The sequence below is a fragment of the Bufo bufo genome, chromosome 6 (assembly GCF_905171765.1).
Source record: "Bufo bufo chromosome 6, aBufBuf1.1, whole genome shotgun sequence".
NCBI classification, from domain to species: domain Eukaryota; kingdom Metazoa; phylum Chordata; class Amphibia; order Anura; family Bufonidae; genus Bufo; species Bufo bufo.
The window spans coordinates 280,072,251-280,095,508 of NC_053394.1; the positions used below are offsets into that span (position 1 = coordinate 280,072,251).

Sequence of the window (23,258 nt, forward strand, 5' to 3'; positions counted from 1 at the left end):
TCTCTGTCCATTGGGCAAACATGGTCTCCCTCTGACTCTCAGAGAGCTAGTGAATCTACACTAATCTTTACCAGCCAAGCCTTGCAACACTGGGGTACTTAAGGAACTTTCCCCTGTGGGAAGGTGCCCAAGCAATAGGTTTTCTAGCATCCTAATATTCCTCCTAGTCAAATCCCTTGTCACAGTCCTGACTGGCTATCAGTACGAATAGATCCCAAAGGTATCCAAAGGTCCTAACTCACCCTATAAGACCCTGACGATAGTGACAGAACTGAGATTACCTGTTTCTCCAGAAAGGAAGGATGAACAGAAGTCTCCCTCAGGCCTACAACAAAGGGCAGGGGAAAAACAACACACATATAAACCAAAACATAATGGAAAGGAAACACTTAACTTTCCAGTAGCTATGACAGCAACAGGAACTCAGATGAGAACCAAACACCAGCAGACCACAGATACCACTGAAGCTATAAACTGCACAGCATTGTGGGAGAAGCAACTATAAATAAGGAAAGTTAAATTACCACAATAGCAACACCTGGAGGTTAGCGGTGTGGCCAGTATCAGAAACAACACAGACGCCTTTTGATCCACAAGAAAACCTGTCAGATCAAAGCACGTGTTGCCAGTCTTGCAGATCTTCTGTCACCTACTGTCGCAGGGACGTCCGTATGTCTCGGTACGTCCGTGACACACTGCTTGCCCAGACCTCAAACCATTTACAATATAGCACATATTGCGCCTACCCTGACCTTGTTCTGTCTGTAGATACGATTTTGCCTGACCCCACAGTGGACTGCACCGGTGTCTCTCACCCCATTAACATCAGCTGTCAAATACAGTGACTACTCCAGGATGTAGCAGCCTGGTGGTTCCCTTGCAGCAAAGTCCAGATCCCTGTACGGTGGTTAAAGAGTAAAAACCAGGAGACTGCCAGAATAACACCATAGGGAGTAGCCAAAAGTCAAATCTGTTTGTTAACACAGTGGTTCCACACCCACTGCTATAACAGAAGCGTCATCTGCAGTCCAGAGAAACACTCACTAGCTGTCGCATGCAGCTCAGACTCTACTCATCTGCAGTGGCCAATAGCCACTCTCTTTTACTGAAAAATCATGCAGCCACTGGCCTCCATGGGTGGGCGAGGTCTCAGACATGGTGGTTCCCCTGCAGCAAAGTTAGGATCCCTGTACAGGGGTTAAAGGGTGAAAAACCAGGGAACTGTTAGGATAAAACTGTTAGGAGAAGCAAAAAGTCAAATCTTTTGGTTGACATGGTGGTTCCAAACCAACTCTGGTCATCTGCAGTCCAGAAGAACACTCTCTAGCTGCCACATGCGGATGAGACCCCACTCATCTGCAGTGACCAATAACTGCACTTTTTTACTGTAAAATCGTGCAGCCACTGGCCTCTATGGATTGGATGAGGTCTCAGATGTGAATTATACCCAGGACTGTATTGGTTTCACCCTATTGTACATTTTTAGTCCAGGAATTCACTGGTATGAGCTTTGAATTTTAGTTGAACATTTATGTGGAATTCAGCAAAAAAGTTTATTTTATAATACAAAGTAGGGTTGTATCTTTCCAGTCCTTCATTCTAGATGGTAATAATCATTGACCTTGCAAAACTATTTGTAGAGTAATTGGTTTAACATAAAATATGACTGGGGTAAGAACATTAGACTATAAGCTCCATTGGGAGAATGCATAACTGTGCAATATGTCAGCATTATATCAAATGAGATCAAGTCCAGATCAGCCTCACAGTGGGAGAAGTAGAGGGCAGTCTGTCATACAGCACGCTACACGTCTTAGATCATCCATCTTTTATGAGGGTGATAGATTAAATATTGTCTTTTGATGAATTATTAACACACACTCTGCTTCCTTTTTCTAGGTGTTCACAAGATATGGAAAATGTTACATGTTTAATTCTGGACACGATGGTCGTCCTTTACTGACCACTGTAAAAGGAGGGACTGGAAATGGCTTAGAAATCATGCTGGACATCCAGCAAGACGAGTATCTTCCCATCTGGGGAGAGACAGGTATGTGTCTGCATGTAAAGATCCAAACCACCATCATTTGTATATAATATCAGTATACCCTGGTAATACATTGTAGCAGCACTTGACATTTTATAAGACTTATAAGACTGAAAAAATACAGACTGCTTCTTTTGGGGTAGCTCCTCAGATAATCATGCTTGAAGGCAACCATTTTGTCTGCCTCTATGGTGATGATCTTTTCATTCAATCATTGTTAAAAGCAGGTTAAAGGGTTATCACCTATCTTGTCCTTTGGTGATAAATGTTGTTTTATCTGGTCTCAAGAATGGAGTGTGCGTGACCTCAATCTCTGTATTGAGCGGTAGTGTACGCCTGTCCATTGCTCTATATACTTCTATGAGACTGATGGAATGCAGTTTAAAGGGGTTATCTCAAAGGTTCTGTGTCACCTTAGCTATCATAGTGTCTCTTCCATGCAAAATTAAAATTTCTTTCTCTTTCCGGGAATTATCTAAAATGCCCACAGCAACCTGTCCTAGAAGGTGAGTAGAAAAGGTTGCCTCCACTTGCAGAGCTGCCTAGAGGGATGACACTGCACTGCTCTAAAATAGATGGTAATGATATGATTCTGCCTATGATATGTCATCATGGCTGAGCAGCCTGACAGGAACGCTCACCAATATGTAGTATATACAAGTGCCAGAGCATAGTGTGTAGTGAGGCCCTCTTCACCCCCCCTAGGAAGCTCTGGAAGTGGTGGCAACCAGTCCTGCTCACAATTTAAAACCCATTGCTGGCAGCCACTCCTTCACTTTCTTCAGTGAAAGAAGTTCCAATTTTGCATAGAAAATACACCTTTAAAGGGGTTCTACAGTTTGTTTTAACTGATGATCTATCCTCTGGATAGATCAGCATCTGATCGACGGGGGTCCGACAGCCAGGACCCCCGCTGATCAGCTGTTTGAGAAGGCAGGGATCATCAGTTAAAACAAACTGTAGAACCCCTTTAATTCCACTACAATAACAAAGGTGACACAATGAGTTAAGTTCTTGCTTTGCTGAATTTGTTACAGTTTTAGATATATGTTTCTGGTGGAGCATATGCGGAAATAGCAAAGTAGTTGAAGGCCAGGTTACTGGTTTGAACATATTGTATTGTGCACAGAATATTGTTATTGTGTGTCTCAGGCCAGATACTGGATGTGTGGGTAGATGCTGGAACTGCTCAGGGATTTGGAGATTGAATGCCGCCTGCAGGATAGCAGTTTCCCAACCAACAATTTACAATCGGACCATTGACATTCCTGCATTATATCTGTGATATTGTGATTAAAAAAAGCTCCTTTTTATTTGTGCAGAGCTGAAAAGTTATTTTAAAGTACCTCCTTCTGCTAGTTTGGCATTGGAAAATGTCAACGCTCACACTCTCAGCATCTCCCTCTCCAAAATAGAAGCCCCTATGGTTATATATTACAGGGAACATGCCACGTAGAGGTGGATATACCTGTTGTGCCTGAGGAATAGAGTGCTTTCTGGCCTGGCAAACATCAAGGTCTTTCCATCTGTCCTTGGGATCAGCATATTCGGGGCATGCATCATGACTTCGGAACCTCTGATTCCCACTGGCAGTACTACTAATAAATGCTCACAGTTATCTTGTTAATGAGCATATTTTAGAGAGAATTGTACCTAATCAAGGAGAAACTGGGGAATGTTATTTAAAATGTGTGCCGGAAAAGGGGGGCTTGTTTGACTGGATTAAATGAGGATTATCATGCCAGTCAGTGCTGAGCTTTATAAGTGCTATGTCACTCTCTGCCCAGGATGTTGGCATGGTGGATAAGGGTCCATTCACACGTCCGTATGTGTTTTGCGGATCCGCAAAATATAGACACCGCCAATATGCGTTCCGCTTTTTGTGGACCGCACATCGCCGGAACTCTCATAGAAAATGCCTTTTCTTGTCCGCAATTGCAGACAAGAATAGGACATGTTCTTTTTTTTTGGCGGAACGGAAGTGCGGATCCGCAAATGTGGATGCGGACAGCACATTCCGGCCCCATTGAAAATGAATGGGTCCGCACCTGTTCCACAAAATTGCGGAACAGATGCGGACCCATTTTGTGGACGTGTGAATGGACCATTAAAGTGTAACTGTCATATTTTTTATTTGCCAGTTTATTACAGCTAGGCATGTATACATGAGTTAATCTGTCAATGATTCTCAAAAGATCTGTAATTACCTTATAATAACAGCTTTCATTAATGTCCCTTGTTCCTTTCCACTGCTCTCTTAAAAGATGCTATGGCTTGTCTGTCTCAAGCTAAGAAGACAGGAAGATTGAGGGGCGGTCCTTCACACTGCATGCCTGCATTGGGATTCAGAGTGAGGAGGCGTGTCTCTCAGTAATCTAATCTGATTGGCTGGCAGTGAGCTGCTGGCTACAGCAAGTGTGTATGTGAAGTGAGGGAAAGCAGTTTTGGCCTCAGAGAACTGGCAGAGGAGCCATCTTGAGAAGATCCTCATATTGTACAGGTTAAAACAGCCATAACTAAGGGAAAAACTCAGAGAAAACAGTGGTATGGGAAAAAATTAAAGATTGCTTTATGCATAATGCTGCAGCAGCAGTAACATATGCTAAAATTGATTTTTTGATGAAAACATGGTGGTTACACTTTAAGTACACAGCAGTGCTCTGTCACCAGACAATGATATATTGCAGTGATGTTCAATGCCATTTTTTCCAAAATGAACAATGCCTATCTCCTGGTAAGAGGACTTGGCCTTCAAGTTCCAAATTTATAAAACATGCTGTCATGCTGGGCACCAGGCCAGAAACCATGGATAAGGGACCGGGACACCTCCTAGCACATCCCTCATCCTATCCCTGACCTCCTAACTGTATGAGCCGGCCTTAATCATAGGGGGGCTCATACTCAGGAACCTGGGCCCTACTGACTCTAGCGATCACTGGAAGAGTAAGGTCAGGGCCAGAGACGACCTGCTCTTCTAAGACACGGAAGAGCAGGAGTCTCTGCAGGCCTAACAGCAAGGAGAGGAAACCAAGAGGAATGGCAGGTAGGTAACCAGTGGCAAGAAACCACTGAACCAAGAGCAACGGAATAGTTGGTAACTTACCTGCCGCATCTGCTGGAAGGCACCAAAGAAAAACACACCGAAATAAACTGGAACCCATGCAAACACACTGCAATCAAAACACCATCCAGACGCAGTACGTACTGACACACAGGAACCAGCACTCAAGCAGCTGCAAATACTTGACATGTGATTCCGCCTCCGGGGAACCCTGAGACCCCCTTTCGGAGGAGACAGACAAACAGGGGAAATGTAAAACAACCATGCTGGACTACCAACACAATATAGACCAGACATGGAACACCAAATTACATACAACAATCACCCTGAACATAACACACCAAACTCTCAGACAACAAGTTGGGATAGGCATAGGCAGAGACAAAGTGAAGACAAGGGAATGACATCGCAGATGACATAGATGACAACTAGAAGCAAGCTCCTACTCCAACAAAGGCAGGCATCCAACTAATCTCAGTCTTACAGCAAGGATATATAAAGAGACAAGAGACCACACACAGCTCCACCAAGCTCACACCTTAACCCCATGCACACCAGGAGGGAAGGAAAACAGCCTTAAAGGGAAAACACATACGCATGCAATACAACAACACGTTGCCACCAGCAACAAACATCCGCGGAGAAAGTGTCACGGCAAACTACCACCAAACCGTGACACATGCTTTGTTGGTTAATCACCCTAGAAAGTTTGAGACGTGTCGTTATATAGTGGTTTGGGTCGTGTTCCCAAAGTGGAGTGGAGCATGTTGGAGAATACAGTGCAGGGTGGTGTAACCCTCAGCTGGTACATCAGTCTAGTTTCTTTCTCTTGGTGCTTGCATATAATTATGACAAAACAACTAGAGATAAGCGAAGTTATGAAAAATATTATTTGGCTCCTTCGTTGAATTTCATAAAGAAATTTGATTTCTGACTAATTACTTCATCACGAAGCACATTCCTTTGTATGTAGTAGGCACAATAACGGGGAACAGCGATTGCGCCACCCCTGTTATTGAACCCCTCAGATCAGGGTAAAAAAATTAATAAATAAATACCTCATCCATTTGCTCGCGTAGAGGCCATCACAGCCATCTTGATTGAAGACGCAAAATCTCACGTGGTGACGTTATGACATCATCATATCACCAATCTGGCGTGGTGATGTCTTATGTCAGGGATGGCCAACCTGCGGCTCTCCAGCTGTTGCAAAACTACAACTCCCAGCATGCAAAGACTGTATACAGCTATCAGCCTACAGCAGGGCATGGTGGGAATTGTAGTTTTACAACAGCTGGAGAGCCTCAGGTTGGCCAGCCCTGTCTTATGTCATCCAGTGCGACATTTTGCATGGTTTCTGCTATTAAGGTGGCCACGATGGCCTCTTCTCGCGCAAATGGATGAGGCGAGTGTGTATTTTTTATTTTTACTGCCATTTCAGTAAAAATTGATTCATTACCATGAAGCGTGAGGAAATTTGGCTTTGTGGCAAATCAAATTTTTCCTGAAATTCGGATCAAAGTCAATTCGTTTGGCTTTGATTCGTTCAACACTAAAAGCAACAATGGATAGTAAAGCCTAGACTAGATATCTGTCATCTGTGCAAAGGAGCCACATTATATTAGTGTATTAGGTAGGAACCTCCAAGCCTCCAGCCGTCTTAGAACTGAAAAGTAATCACTTGAGTGGAGTGCCCTATCTGGATTCCATGATTTTCCTGTAATTCTTTGATATCCTTTTTGACTCTAATAGGTATGATACGTTACTATTAGAGATGAGCGAATCGAAGTTGACAAAGTGGAATTCAATCCGAAATTCAGGAAAAATGTAATTCGCACCGAATCCGAATTTTCTCACTCTTCGTGGTAACGAATCACATTTTTTCCTAAAATGGCTGCTGCACGTGTTATGACGTGGAGCAAAGAACTCTGGGAACGAGGGATCACCCACAATGCCATGCATGCAGCCAATCAGCAGCCAGAAAGCCCCTGTGATGTCACAGCCCTATAAATAGCCTCAGCCATTTTGGATTCTTCCATTTTCCAGTGTGCTTATTGCAGGGAGAGACGTTAGCAGGCGCTAGGGACAGTGCTAGGAAAGACTTCATTGTGCTAAAAAAAAACTATTTACAAGTTCAGGGAAAGATTAGTCAAGGTATAGGGAAAGGATAGGGAGGCATCATCTACACTACAAAAGGAGAACACTAGCAATAGGAACGATTCTATTACACCTTGCTGCACTTATTTGGGATCCAAATAGCTTTTAGGTTGTTTTCACTATATGAAACATCACTAATTCCAGCAAACCTTGCTTGTTATTGGGGTGCAGCCATTTACGGGGTGTATTTAATAGGAAAGATACGTACGTAGGCTTTCTATGTTGATTTTACATTGTTTAACTTTTTTTTTTGGGGGGGTTATTATTAGTGAAAAAAAGGGAAAAATATATGTCATAATTGCCATTCAGCGGTGAAGTTACATTGTACTACAGCCATTTACGGGGTGTATTAATAGGATAGGTACGTATGTCCTATTAGCCGTTCTGCGTTGATTTTACATTGTTTTAGGTTTTTTTGGGGGTGTATTAATAGGAAAAAAATATATATATATAGACTACTGGGTAGCCAAACTCGATTTATGGCCGCAACTGGCCGAGTTTTCCCTGGACAAGCATTCCTTCCCGGCCAGCAGTGTGGTATCAGAGCGAGTGTTTAGTGCAGCGGGGGCCATAATTACTCCAAGGAAACCTCGCCTGTCCACCCATAATGTAGAGAAACTGACCTTTGTATAAATTAATCAGGCGTGGATCAGCCAGGATTTTCAAACACCAATGCCTGATGCATCAGAGTAGATTATCGATGGTGCCACAACAACACTTTGACAAAAGAGACCTGTTTCTTCTGGTTACCTGCTTCAGCTACTATTCTGATGCTGCCACCTGCCTGATGGCACACCTGCTGCCAGGTGCTCCTACTGTCAGCCACCATCTTCAGCTGGTACTGGTATTGCCCGCCACCTACCCACTCTGTCACTGGGCCACTCTGTGTTCTCCTCATGCTGCTGCCACCTCACCACTATGTCACTGGGCCACTCTGTGGTCTCATGCCCCTGCCACCTCAACACTATGTCTCTGGAACACTCTGTGGTCTCCTCATGCTGCTGCCAGCTCGATACTATATCTATGGGCCACTCTGTGGTCTCCTCATGCTGCTGACACATCACCACTCTGTGGGCTTCTTATGCTGCTGCCACCTCACCCCTATGTCACTGGGCCACTCTGTGGTCTCCTCATGCTGCTGCCACTTCACCACTCTGTGGTCTCCTCATTCCGCTGCCACCTCAACACTATGTCTCTGGGCCATTCTGTGGTCTCATCATGCTGCTGCCACCTCAGCGCTATGTCTATGGGCCACTCTGTGGTCTCCTCATACTGCTGCCACATCACCACTCTGTGGTCTCCTCATGCTGCTGCCACTTTACCACTCTGTGGTCTCCTCATGCTGCTGCCACATCACCACTATCTCACTGGGCCACTCTGTGGTCTCCTCATGCTGCTGCCACTTTACCACTCTGTGGTCTCCTCATGCTGCTGCCACCTCAACAATTTGTCACTGGGCCACTCTGTGGTCTCCTCATGCTGCTGCCACTTCACCACTCTGTGGTCTCATTATGGTGCTGCCACTACACCACTCTGTGGTCTCCTCATTCTTCTGCCACATCACTACTCTGTGTTCTCCTCATGCTGCTGCCACATCACCACTATGTCACTGGGCCACTCTGTGGTCTTCTCATGCTGCTGCCACCTCACAACTATGTCATTGGGCCGCTCTGTGGACTTATGCTGTTCCCACCCTTCCCACTTCATGACTGGGCCACTATTTTGTCTTTTTGGCCTGGTTGATATCATCATTTATTTGACCCTTCTTCTGATCTGTCAGAAGGAAGAAAAAAATGAGACGCACAACGGATCCTGTCTGTGTAGCAGTTGTAAGGCCTGTATGGTCCCATCAGAATTGGCTTATGATTTGGTAACCAAAAGCAGGAGTGGATACAAATCACAGAAGACATGCAGGTATTCTATTCATCTCTGTTTTGGATCCACTCCTGTTTTTTTGGGGGCTTTAGCAATACTGAAGGATTACTGACAAAATGCTGACCGAGAGAAGGCAGATGCTCAACAGACAGGATCCATTTTTGGGAGTTATTGTTCTGACGGATTAAAGGATGGGCAAAATAATCAGTGACGTCAACACAAACTTACTGCTGACACCCTCTCCACTCTGCAGGGGCTCTACTTGTATAAGCGTTTAATGGAACAGGTTCTTTAGACATCTATGTGGAATCAGCTGATGATGGTGTAAAAGGAGTGTGCTTCTTGGCGCTAACATCGACCTGTAAGGCTGAGTTCACACTTGAGATTTTTGGTCAGTTTTGGCCCCATGACTGCCTAAATAAGTGAAGTGTGCAGTGATTCTAAGAGCGACACCTGTCATGTACGTGTCATACTGTCTCACAGTATTGTTTCACTACCACAGCAGACTCCCTATGCGTGTTACTACAAGGCACAGTGTTCTACACCATTATACAGGCTCTCTGCAGTCAGGAAATAGATGTTTTTTTAACTTGATTCGCCATGAATAAATTCGTATTGAATCAAATCTTTTCGGAAAATTTGTCGAACTGACCAAATCGAGTTTTTTAGAAATTCGCTCATCTCTAGTTACTATAGTAATTTGGGCAATAGAATATATAATAGAATATTCTACCAAATAAAGAAATACAGTATGACAATGGGACAGAACAAGGAGAGCAGATTCAGTTTAGGCAGGGTACTGGCTCTTCTTAAAGAGCCTAGCTGTGTATGGAGAATGAATGGCAATGCACCATGGGAAAATAACATGCAAAGAGGTATCTTCTAGGCACCACCTTTTAGAAGTGGCTCCCTATGAGTCTAGGATCCACTTTTTAACAAGCCTTGAGACATGACAAGAAAAAATAGCCAAGCCAAATATCCATCCGAAGACAATTGTTTCGGGGTGCTTGTTACAGAGTGGGATTCTGACTGAGTTCTCTTTTTTCTGGGAGATACCTTTTTTCCCATGGAGCATTGCCACTAAGTCTCCATAGCACAAGCCCCCGAGGAAGCAACTGCGAAACATGAGTGGGGTGTTTTATGTCACCCAGCTGGTCAGTATTCATATTATTCTGTGCATAGGAGATTGTAATGTTTTCCTTAGTCTCATATCTTTTTTTACTTTATTTAGTCTACTGTGACATATTTTTATTGGGGGGGAAGGGATACCAATATGTTTTTTTTAAATACAGTGGGGGGATATCTCTTCTCCGGGGGTCATTCACGCAAGTATCTTCACCAGACACCAAGTTTAAGGTCCAAACATCGCTTTTATTTGGCTCCTCAGCAAAACAAACATAAATCATACAAAATAAACACCTGCCCGGCTGGGCTCTAACTAAACATCTTCCTACCTTACTTAAAGCACCGTTCTCACCTGGTAATTACAAGCGACTTTCCCAGCCTAGTGTCCCACAGCCGCCAGCCCTGTTCACACACAGTCTCACTTCCAGTACCTTTATGGGGGAATGTGGCCCAGTAGTCCCTCCGACTCCGGCCTCGTGATCCTTGCGCCCAGGCGTCACGGCGTCCCCCAATGCTCCGGATAGCACCTAGCCTCGTGGTCCCTCAGTCAGCCCGGCAGAGACCACTAATACAGAGCATCCAGCAGGACCCTGTTGCACAATAAATCTCCTTCCCCCAAAACTGACACCCTGGGAAGTGCTTTATGCCAGCCCCAGCACCTCCAGCTGGTCTCACCTGTGGTGGAATATGGGTGTGGACCGCATTATCCACCCCTTCCTTGCCTCTCACCTCTGTGAGATCTGTCACTATCTCACAATACTTAACTACTTTTTATGACTTTTTATATAATTCAACCCCTTTCTGCACATTCTACCATACCATAGTGGGTGACATTATCTCATGCAGTTTATGTGTGAAATAGGGATCCACTTTCAAAAGATGAAGGTAGCAAGATGGTTCTTTTTTCCCACAGAGGTACCTCTTTGTGAATTATTTTCCCATGGAGAATTACCAGTAAGTCTCCATACACAGCTGGTCTCTTTAAGAAGAGCCAGGACTCTGCCTAAGAAAGAATTTCATTAGAGCACATGAGCCACAAGGGCTGATTGTATACTCTAGTTAGCACAGTGAGCATGTTACAACGCACCCCTATCATCCTAGCCAGACCCAACAGCCGTAATTATATCTGTAGCTCTCTGATTTTGGCCTTCAGCTTGTCTGTAGGGGATGGGCCCTGTCTGTGAATATAATTTGGTGTACCCACATCATTTTACAAGCTGATTTCCATAACATTTTAGATTTTATCATTTTTTCTTGAGCCTTTGGGCCATGAGTACATAAACATCTGAATAGTCAGAGTCACACAGCACTTTTATTACCATTCATCCATGTGTGTACTTGTTATAAACATTTATTAAAAGTAGATCATGCAGAATAAGCTGTTAATCACCCCATAGGCTAATTCTCCAGCAATGCATATGACACATTTTATGAGCCGATATAATAATGTTCAGATCCTAGTCAAACAGTAAACAAATCTATTGTAAGCCAAAAGATCATTTAAAAAGCTGCAAGTCAATATTATAACACATTAATGGACTGTACACCCTATTAAACCAGTTCAGGCTGTTTGCCCAGGACCTTGTAAAAAATAGTTTAAAAGGTAAATAGAAATTGTTGCAAGAGGCATAAAAAGTATAGTATATATTGCAGACAGAAGATAATTCACAACCATTTATTTAGTCATATCCTGCATCTATACAAATATCACACGTAGGATGAAATTACTCCATTTATAGATGATTGTGTTTCCCACTAGTTACTCAGTTTCCTGCCCACTCAATACAAATGAATTCCTTGTTGCCTGGATCGTATTAGATGCCTCGGTTCTGAGATGCACGTGTAAACAGACTATGTACATAGAAATGCTAGTATTATTGCATGATATTATCCACTGCATTACTGTGCTTATAGACAGTGGTGTAGATATAGAGGGTGCAGAGGTAGCAGTCGCTACCGGGCCCATGAGCTTGGCGGGGGCCCAAAGACCTTTGTGTCGCATAAGAAGAAACTGGTATTATAGAAAGTACATTCTGGTCAAGGTACACCTCAGGCTGCAGGGAAGGGGCTAGGTCAAGAATTTGGCATGGTGGGGGGTGCCGGTTAAATTTTTTCCCCAGGTAGCATGAAGGTTATGTGCTTCCCTGCCCCTAGCCACAAAGCACTGAGGAAAGGGGGACCCAAGCTGAACTCTTGCACCAGGGCCCACGAGCCTTTAGCTACACCCCTGCTTATAGAGGTTTGTAGAATTCTATAAAAAAAATAATAATAGGTCAAGCCTTTGCTAGACAAGCAATTGAGGCCAGGGTTAAGCAGCGACTTTGACTGGTACACATGTCTTGCAAATAAATATTGCAGTGTAGCCAGCCTGAATCGCAAGTAATGAACTTCAATAGGTTGACATTGCTCCCCAAAAGTTAGCAACAACTGACAATTGCAATAAATCCAGTAGGGTGGGATTTCGTGAGACTGTCGGGTCATAGTTGCTGCAGCTTTTGGGTCGCAACACAACCCTATTCACTTTGCAGGCTGCAATATGTTGTGATCTTTGGTTGTCTAATGAAAACAAGTACAGATGTGTCCTTCCTTACCTTCCTTCATGGTTCGAGATATCCAGAGATGAGTTGCTTAAGATGACCAGCGTTAAGAAAAGAAAACTTTGCATACCACAAAAATTATCTCAAGCCGCTCATCTTAGGATATCTTGAGCCAAGAAGAAAAGTAAGGAAGTCTCATCGGTATCTAATGGACTGTCCCTGTCTGTCTCTAGACGATAAGCAATGGACCGGTTCATATTGGACTGTATAAGAACATTTATAAATGTTCTATATATTAAACAGCTGTCATGCAGCCTCAGGAGGTCCATCCTCCTATCCATTTTTAATTGTCAAAAATAAGATTAGAACCTAGCTCACGGAGAAGGGTAACAGTCCAATAGGATTTTTTATTTTATTTTATCCCTTCTCCTCTGATCTGAGTTCAGATTAGTGTTGGGCGCGAATATTCGAATAACGAATATTAATCGCGAATATCGGCACTTCGAGAATTCGCGAATATTTAGAATATAGTGAATATATATTCGTATTTTCGAATATTCTAGATTTTTTTTTTCATCTGAACCCTAGAGATGTCCCGAACTATTCGCCGGCGAACAGATCCCGGCGAACATAGCTTGTTCGCGTTCGCCGCGGCGGGCAAACATATGCGATGTTCGGTCCGCCCCCTATACATCATCATTGAGCAAACTTTGACCCTGTACCTCACAGTCAGCAGACACATTCCAGCCAATCAGCATACCCTCCCTCCCAGACCCTCCCACCTCCTATCAAAAAGCAAGGACAGCATCCATCTTAGATTCATTCTGAAGCTGCAGTGTCACAAATTTGACTAAGTTGTAATTGCAATGCGATTAATACAGGTTATATTAATCGCATTGCGAATTCAACTTAGAGCTGGGTTCCTAATGGTTGTATTGCTAGAATATAACGAAGATTAAGAATATAGTGCTATATTCGTTATATTCGTCAATTCTAGCAATACAACCATTAGGAACTCAGATCTAAGTTGTAATCGCAATGCGATTAATGCAGGTTATATTAATCGCATTGCGAATTCAACTTACCACACTCTGCGTCAACTACGTAATTTTCCATGGGAGTTTTGCCATGGATTCCCCTCCGGCATGCCACAGTCCAGGTGTTAGTCCCCTTGAAACAACTTTTCCATCACTATTGTGGCCAGAAAGAGTCCCTGTGTGTTTTAAAATTCACCTGTCTATTGAAGTCTATGGCGGTTCGCCCGGTTCGCCCGTTAGCAAACATTTGCATAAATTCGCGTTTGCCGTTGACGAACGGAAAATGTTATCTTCGCGACATCTCTACTGAACACATGATCCCTCCCTTTAGGCACACTATCAGGCAAACGTGCGAAAGTTTGGGACTAAATGAAAGGGATTTTGCTGATCTTCAGACTCTCACGGAGTTAGGGGAGTCAGGTGGCCATGACCCAGGCCAGGGCCCACACACTGAATTAAAGCTCAAGACTAAGAAGATGCCCCCACCTTTTAATTATGAGTGTGTTGACATCTTTCTCCAGATGGTAACTTCTGACTTGGATAAGTTGGGAAAAGTCTATCCAAAAAAGTATAATCTTTCCCCTGCAGAGATGCAGGCACTATGCACACTGGAGAAGGACAACTCGATCATTATTAAACCATCTGATAAAGGGGGTAACCTGGTTATCATGAACCAGGATACTTACCTACGTATGTGTACGGACTGACTTAAAGACAAAGATGCGTATAAGGTATTAACATCTAACCCCACTCCATCATACATGCACGATCTCAAGATGATACTTGATGAGGGTTGGAGTAAGAGAGTGATCAACTCGGCTGAATATTATTTCCTCCTCCCGATGCATTCTTGTATAGCCACGTTTTACGGACTCCTTAAGGTGCACAAGGGAACCACACCATTGAGAGGACGCCCGATAGTCTCGGGAGTAAACTCCCTTATACAGAATTGCGGCATATATCTGGATCAAGTACTGAGGCAATTTGTTCTGTCCCTACCTGCCTATACAAGGGACACAATGGATTTCCTCAACAAGATTGGAACACTCAACCTTGATCCTAACTGTATTTAAGCCAACATTGATGTAGAGGCGCTTTACAGTTCCATTCCACATCATGGGGGACTTTTGGCAGTGGAGTATTTCCTGAGGACCAGAGACATACACTGTGGGGCACACAACACCTTTATCTTGAGGCTTCTGGAGTTCACACTGACCCACAATTTTTTCTTGTTTAACACACGATTCTACCACCAGCTCAGGGGGACAGCAATGGGGAGCCCCTGTGCCCCCAATTATGCTAATCTCTTCCTGGGCTGGTGGGAGGATACATGTGTGTTCCCTGACCAATCAGTCTGGTGGACCGAGAAGATCATATTTTGGACACAATTCATAGACAATATTTTTTTGGTCTGGAATAGTGGGTCAGATGAACTCCGGAGCTTCATATCTGACCTAAACAATAACGAGATAGGTCTGCGGTTCACGTACAAAATGGACCCCAAAATGATTACTTTCTTGGATGTACGTGTGACCAGGGATGATGATAGATTGATTATGGATATTTTTAGAAAGGCCATTGCCATCAATTCATTACTACACTGGGAGAGTCACCACCTCTAATTAAAACTACAGGAAAGGTTTAAGAATAGAGGTTATCCACAGAGGACTCTGAGGGGGGCTTTTAAGAATGCCCAACAACAGAAACGGGTAGATCTCTTAGACCCAAGGCAAAAAATAGAGAACCAACATCAACCTCTGCGGATAATCTCTACCTTTGATGTAGCCAATTATCAGGTGATGACAGTTTTGAAGAGGTATTGGCCAATATTACACATGGATCCTGATCTTTCTGATGTTCTAACGGACCATTCTAGTGTAACCTATCGTCGTGGGAAAAGTATTAAGGATCGATCCACAGCCATTTTACACCCCCTGTGAAGGTGGGCACGTGGTTGGACCGTAGACCGATTGAGATGTTTAAATGTGGTTCCTGCAAAGCGTGTGACTTTATCTCTACATCTAAGACCATCACCTGTTTCATTACTAAACAGGTATTTAAGATGAGAAATTTTGTCAACTGCAGAAGTAAAGGTGCGATATACATCTGTCAATGCCCCTGTCCAAAGGCCTACATAGGGAAGACAGTAAGTGAGGTTAGGAGAAGAATATGTGAACATGTGAATGATGTAGTTAAACATAATGTCACACCAGTTGCATTACATGTCAAAGAACTTCATGGGGGGATCCTAGGAGTCTGAGATTCTCGGTTCTGGAGCTTGTTCCACCATTCCCCGGGGGAGAGACTGGGATAGGAGGATCCTACAAAAGGAATGTGAATTGATCCACCGTTTCCGATCTCAGTCTCCCCTAGGCATAAATGAGAGATTAACATTCTCCTGCTTTCTGTGACGTCACTACTGTTTGCAGTATCCCAGTTGTGTACTAATATTGGATAAGTCCACTATCATGTGATGCCATGCTTGGTGAAAAGAGTAATTAGAAAAAGATTTTGAATGCCCTAACACTTGGCCAGATGCGAGAAGCATCTAAATGTGACTAATATAATAGTCAACACACTTGACTGCTTGCTTTAATATGACAGCCCCTTATCCTTTGAGGTTGTCGGATGGCTGATTGGTGAAGGTCTCATTTGCACATTCACTACATGAATCTACTTTGTATCTTTCCATCATGGGTTTCTTCTTGCCCGACTGTGAACTGGAATTATTTATGTCTATCTGGTGTTTACATATCTGTATATAATCACACTAGACATATGCAGCCTGAGTAGGGCAAGTATCTGTGGTGCAGTATAGTGGTGTTTTGAAGCATCTATCTTGTTGATGACGGCTATAGTAGACATTGGGGAGCGCACTTGGTGATTTTACCTCTATTCCCCATGCATTTAACTATCTGTCGCATCTCAATACCACATGACCTGAAGCGATCCAGGTGCGTTCCACCGGCCGGAGGTTTAGCCTGGGTGCGTACCACGTGACCGGAAGTGACCGCTTCCGCGTCTTTGAACCCATGGCAGCATCTATGAATGTGCCAGCATATATAAGGGGGCTCCCAACCTGTTTTGTAAGCGACCAAGGAGGCACTGGGATGACCGGATCCTATACCTGTAACTGTAAGTTGGGGTATCGATTCCCCATTAATTTGTTAGATCTTAGCAGACATTCATCATTAGCAATTGCTATCCTGTTACAGTACTGGCTATCTGTATGGACTGAAGGAAGCATGGGATGTACCTGTGGGCCCATCATGCTATATGGCAATTCATGCAGAATGTGAGTCTCTTTTCATTGTCTATTGGGACTGTTAAAGGGTAGTGTTGTGAGATCAATTTCTCCTATTATGTATCCTTTATTCACAGATATATGCAGTGAACTTCATCAGGCCCCGGGTACGGGCGTGATCGCCGACATATGCTGGTCCGTTAAGCATACTGTCAGGTTTCTTGCCTAACAGTTGATGTTTCCTGTTAATGAGTATTGGAGCCTTGGTATTGATATCGTATATATAATTGCTGATGCCATACTATTCATGTGTGTATCTTGACATCAGTGATGTAGTTACTGATGCCACACTATCTATGTTGGTATCCATCACCCATATCCTATCACCCCCTGATGAACCGTGAGCGGGGGAAACGCGTCAGGGTTTTATATTACTCAAGTCATAAGATGAATTATACTCTTATTCATAGGTCCCTGATAACATCATGACCGATAGTATGAAGGTTATCCACCAATAAGCCCTAATACTTAGGGTTGGGTGTTGTATTTTTTGTTTTTTGTATCTGATGGTAAGCACCTTCCCTTCTTCAAGGATATTATCAATATACTCACCCTCTTGTCTCATACCCCTCAGGGTCTCTTGAGGACAACTACAGCCTAGGTTCGAGGACAGGGAGTCTCCACCATCAGGGGCCATCCCTTGGCTGAGGAGAAGAATAGGGAAAGACGAGGGACAGATTTCCCATCTCCCCTACGATATATGTATTTAGGTGCTTACCTTCTGTGTCTATAGATTATGTCTATAGATTAGATCTTCATTGATCAATGTCTGTCCTTGTTCTCGGGCTACCGATTCCCATTTTTTTATCGATTTAAATAAAGTATATGAGATTTTAGGGTTATATGTTGCTGGAAGTTGGTATATTCATAATTAACCAGGGTAGATTCTAGTATCTGCCAACTAGCTGGATTTGTTCTTCATGATCCCTCCCTGCTTCTTGCTTGTGAGCCAATGAGAAGGCTGCAATGTCTTTGTCTGAGCTTAGCAACATCCCTAGCAACCAATAGGAAAGTTGCCTACCCCTTACTATATAAGAAACTCCCCAGCAGTCATTTTATGCTGTTTTTTAAAGTTCAGAGAGAGACAGCAGTGTTATTGTTGTGCTGTGTGCTTTCAACTCATTACATTAGATAGATAGCTAGATAGCTTAAATATATAATACAGATAGTTAGTGTAGGTTATATCCGGATATAGTGTAGCTGTTGCAGTGCAGTATGCTAGGTAGTGTGATAGGTTCTGCTGTCCATACATGCATGCTACAGACATAGTGCTGTGATGTCACTACAATCAGTAATATGTACTCAGACCTGCTAAAATGTGAAGTTTCACGTATTGCGTCAAAATATGTGCATCATTAATTACCGATTAGCGCAATCGCTAATATATTTGAGCACTCAATCTGCATATAAAGCCATTTTTTATGTTCTGCCGTGCCAACCATTTTCTCCAGTCTCAGGAAACTTCTAGCAGCTTGAAAAATGTAGCAAAAGTGACCCATGCCTGTATTACGCGCGCTTTATGCGAATATTACATCACCAAACATTTTTTAAAACATATATGTTTAAGTTCATATGTCAACAGCTTTGTACCTATAAACAGCATGTGCGCTGGGCAGCTGAAGGCATCTGTGTTGGTCCCATGCTCATATGTGCCCGCATTACTGAGAAAAATGACATTTTGGTTAAACTGGTAGTTTAAACTGCAGTCCCAGCCACCAGAGAGGTCAGCACTTTTTCCTATAGTGTGCAAGTTCACCGCTGCTGGATTACAGGGTGATCATAACGCTTGGAAACAAGCAGTATATAATGTATTGTAAGGGTATTTTTAAGTACTGATTGGTTTTGTCCCTATAACCTCTTAATGACCAATGACGTACTGTGTACGTCATGATGTGGTGTTAGTTACCGCATCTTGACGTACATAGTACATCATGAGATCAAAGTGACACCGGCATCTACACTCACCTAAAGAATTATTAGGAACACCTGTTCTATTTCTCATTAATGCAATTATCTAGTCAACCAATCACATGGCAGTTGCTTCAATGCATTTAGGGGGGTGGTCCTGGTCAAGACAATCTCCTGAACTCCAAACTGAATGTCAGAATGGGAAAGAAAGGAGATTTAAGCAATTTTGAGCGTGGCATGGTTGTTGGTGCCAAACGGGCCAGTCTGAGTATTTCACAATCTGCTCAACCATTTCTAGGGTTTACAAAGAATGGTGTGAAAAGGGAAAAACATCCAGTATGCGGCAGTCCTGTGGGCAAAAATGCTTTGTGGATGCTAGAGGTCAGAGGAGAATGGGCCGACTGATTCAAGCTGATAGAAGAGCAACGTTGACTGAAATAACCACCCATTACAACCGAGGTATGCAGCAAAGCATTTGTGAAGCCACAACACGCACAACCTTGAGGCGGATGGGCCACAACAGCAGAAGACCCCACCGGGTACCACTCATCTCCACTACAAATAGGAAAAAGAGGCTACAATTTGCACAAGCTCACAAAAATTGGACTGTTGAAGACTGGAAAAATGTTGCCTGGTCTGATGAGTCTCGATTTCTGTTGAGACATTCAAATGGTAGAGTCCGAATTTGGCGTAAACAGAATGAGAACATGTATCCATCCTCTGATGGCTAATTCCAGCAGGATAATGCACCATGTCACAAAGCTCGAATCATTTCAAATTGGTTTCTTAAACATGACAATGAGTTCACTGTACTAAAATGGCCCCCACAGTCACCAGATCTCAACCCAATAGAGCATCTTTGGGATGTGGTGGAACGGGAGCTTCGTGCCCTGGATGTGCATCCCTCAAATCTCCATCAACTGCAAGATGCTATCCTATCAATATGGGCCAACATTTCTAAAGAATGCTATCAGCACCTTGTTGAATCAATGCCACGTAGAATTAAGGCAGTTCTGAAGGCAAAAGGGGGTCCAACACTGTATTAGTATGGTGTTCCTAATAATTCTTTAGGTGAGTGTATATGGGTGTCACAGTCTAGCAGAGCTGTCCAGGAACCCAGCGGGAGACCAGTCAGAGCGGTCCCTGCCTTTGAATCACTGCGATTGGTCAGTCAGATTTGACTGACCAATCGCAGCTTTCAGCAGCGCAGCTCTGATCTCCTCTGTGAGTGTTGAGGAGATCGGTGCTACGCTGTTAAGTTTATTCTGCCCCGATCACCCCCCCCCCATTCAGGATGGCCGAGCGGGACCTCATAATTATCAGGGTGCCGACCCCCACAATCATTCAGGATGGCCGAGCGGTAGTAGAGTGTGAGCTGTAACATACAGCTGACACTCTACTATAATGGCTGACGATTGTGATGGCACTGATATCGGCCATTTAACCCCTTCCATGCCTACGGACCGTTGTATGGAAGGGGTTAACAGGGAGGACGCTCCCTCCCCATCTGGTGCTGCGCTGCTGTGGCAGAGTCCCGATTGTTTGATCATAACAGGGGGAGGGCGCACCCTCCCTCCCATCTCCCATCGGGCCCCTGCTCTGCTGTGGCAGGGTCCTGATCGTTACCAGGGCAACTGGACACCTTAACCCCTTCACACATTATGACATACAGGTACGTCATTGCGTGCCAGGGAATGTATGGAGCGGGCCTTTGCAGTGAGCCCGCTCCATGCGCACGCATCCGGCCGCACTGACAGGAGGCGGCAATCACGCTGACTCTGCCATTTAACCTCTCAGGTTCCACGATCAAGGCTGATCGCGGCACCTGTGAAGTGATGCGGCTCCATCTTCCTTCCGATCGGAGCCCCCACAGTGAAATCACGGGGCTCCGATCGGTTGCAATGGCAGCCTGAACGCTGCTGAAGCGATCCAGGCCTGCCATGGCTTTCTTTATACTGAGCTATGCACGAGGCATAGCGCTGAATGGAGAATGTAAAAATCCTATTAATCGTAATAGATCTCTATTATGATGAATAAGAGAGGGGATCAAAAGATCCCATGTACGAGGCCCCCATGGGGGCTAATTATTGTAAAAAAAAAAGTTAAATAAAGTTTAAAAAAAGTTAAAAAAAAGTAAAAAAAAAACACCAATATATAAAAAGTTTGAATCACCCCCCTTTCCCAATTTTACATATAAAAATACATAAACAATAAAAAAATAAACATATTGGGTATCGCCGTGTCCGAAAATATCTGAAAAATATTAAAATATTTTAAAAAAATTCTTGTGCGGTGAACGCAGTAACAGAAAAAAAAAAGAAAAACACATGATTTGCCATTTTATTTGTCATTTTGTCCCCCCAAAAAATTGAATAACGGTGATCAAAACATTGTATATGCTACAAAAATGGCATCAATGAAAACTACAGTTCGTTGCACAAAAAACAAGCCCTTATAAAGCTGTAGACTGCAATATAAAAAAGTTATGTCTGTCAGAATATAGCGATGCAAAGAAAATTTAGATTTTTCTAAAGCTTTTAATTTTTTTTAAAGTAGTAAAAAAAAGTTTGGTATCGGCACATTCGTATTGAGCCGCATATTAAGAATGTCAGGTCGCTTTTAGTGAATGCTGAGATGTCAAAACCCCCAAAACCTTTTTCAATTTTGCCACACAAATAATTTTTTTTCGTTTTTTTAAATAAAATACATGGTAAATTAAATGGTGGCATTAAGAAATGCATGTTGTCCCGCAAAAAATAAGCCATCATATAGCTATGTGAACGGAAAAATAAAAAAATTATGGCTTTTGGAACATGAGGAGGAAAAATCAAAAATGTAACAATGAAAATAGGCCTGGTCTTGAAGGGGTTATCAGAAGAGTAAAAATGTGCATATAAGGTTCGGTCTATAGTGTTAATGACCTTCTTAGTCAAGAGCTACACTGAAAGCGCCTAATCACCACAAACATCAATGATAAGAATCAATAAAATCAATAAAATTTCTTGATATATCTCTATATAGTACTTTTAAAAATCATTTACGTCATGAATGGCGAATTAGTATTATAAAGCCACCCACACTTTAAAAGTTGCTACTCACTTCACTGGGGGGCTGTCAAACAGGTTATACTCAAAACACCTGAGACAGTACCCTTCCCGCCTCTTCCCCGGCCAGGATCGCCTATAGAATCTGAACCGTTGAAGTCGGCACACGAAATCTTAAAAGAACACACACTTTGGAAAAATTACTACTCACTTCACTGGTTTAATAATCTGCTCCTGAGGAAGGGGTCTTTTATGTACACCCCAAAACGCGTTGAGCCCTGTTTATTAAAGAGAGTGAAGAGAAGCCCTGGAACGTGTGTGCTGACTTCAACCTCTGATACACTACAAACGAACCTGGCCGGGAGGGTACTGTCTCAGGCGTCTTAAGCTTAACCTGTTTGACAGCCTCCCAGTGAAGTGAGTAGTAATTTTTCCTGAGTGTGTGTTCTTTTAAGATTTTGTGTGCCGACTTCAACGGTTCAGATTCTATAGGCGATCTTGGCCGGGGGGGTACTGTCTCAGGTGTCTTGAGTATAACCTGTTTGACAGCCCCCCAGTGAAGTGAGTAGCACTGTCGGTGGCTTTGTAATACTAATTCGCCATTCATGACGTAAATGATTTTTAAAAGTACTATATAGAGATATATCAAGAAATTTTATAGATTCTTATCATTGAGGTTTGTGGGGATTAGGCGCTTTCAGTGTAGCTCTTGACTAAGAAGGTCATTAACACTGTAGACCGAACCTTATATGCACATTTTTACTCTTCTGATGATTTAAGCGTTTAGCTTGTTGCTAACGCAATTTTTTAGCAGCCTCCCCTACTGTTGTTGTTCTTATTTCCTTTTAGAGATCTATATATTAATAATTCACTAACAGTCCCATTACCGTTGGCGCCTTGTGAGTGGGATATTCCTTGTCCAAAGGTTTCCCTAATCTCCTTTTTTTATTGTTTTGTTTTACTTCTACTTGAAGGGGTTAAGCAGGTATCCGGCTTGCCATGGTATATTTAAGCCTGATCAGGCTCCTGCTATACAGTGTACTGCAGTGTATTGTAGAGCCATCAGACCCACTGGATCTTCACGAACTAAGTGGGTCTGGGTACAAAAAGTGTTTAAAAAAAAGTGTAAAAAAAAAACAAACATTTTCCCATATATGCACATT

The 23,258-nt window shown here is 43.2% G+C and overlaps 1 protein-coding gene and 1 long non-coding RNA gene across 2 annotated transcripts in view; one reads left to right on the plus strand and one right to left on the minus strand.

Moving 5' to 3' along the window:
- ASIC2 (acid sensing ion channel subunit 2) overlaps positions 1–23,258 on the plus strand; it is a 448,409-nt gene that overhangs the window by 194,911 nt on the left and 230,240 nt on the right. The window contains exon 2 of the mRNA XM_040437139.1: positions 1,900–2,050. Coding sequence (XP_040293073.1) covers positions 1,900–2,050 — 151 coding nt within the window. The remainder of the gene's footprint in view (positions 1–1,899; positions 2,051–23,258) is intronic.
- Positions 4,174–19,367, minus strand: LOC121004779. The gene is made up of 3 exons (XR_005779829.1): positions 19,357–19,367; positions 9,027–9,033; positions 4,174–4,301 (listed from the first exon to the last, which is right to left on the minus strand). It is a non-coding gene; the product is annotated as an uncharacterized LOC121004779 (long non-coding RNA).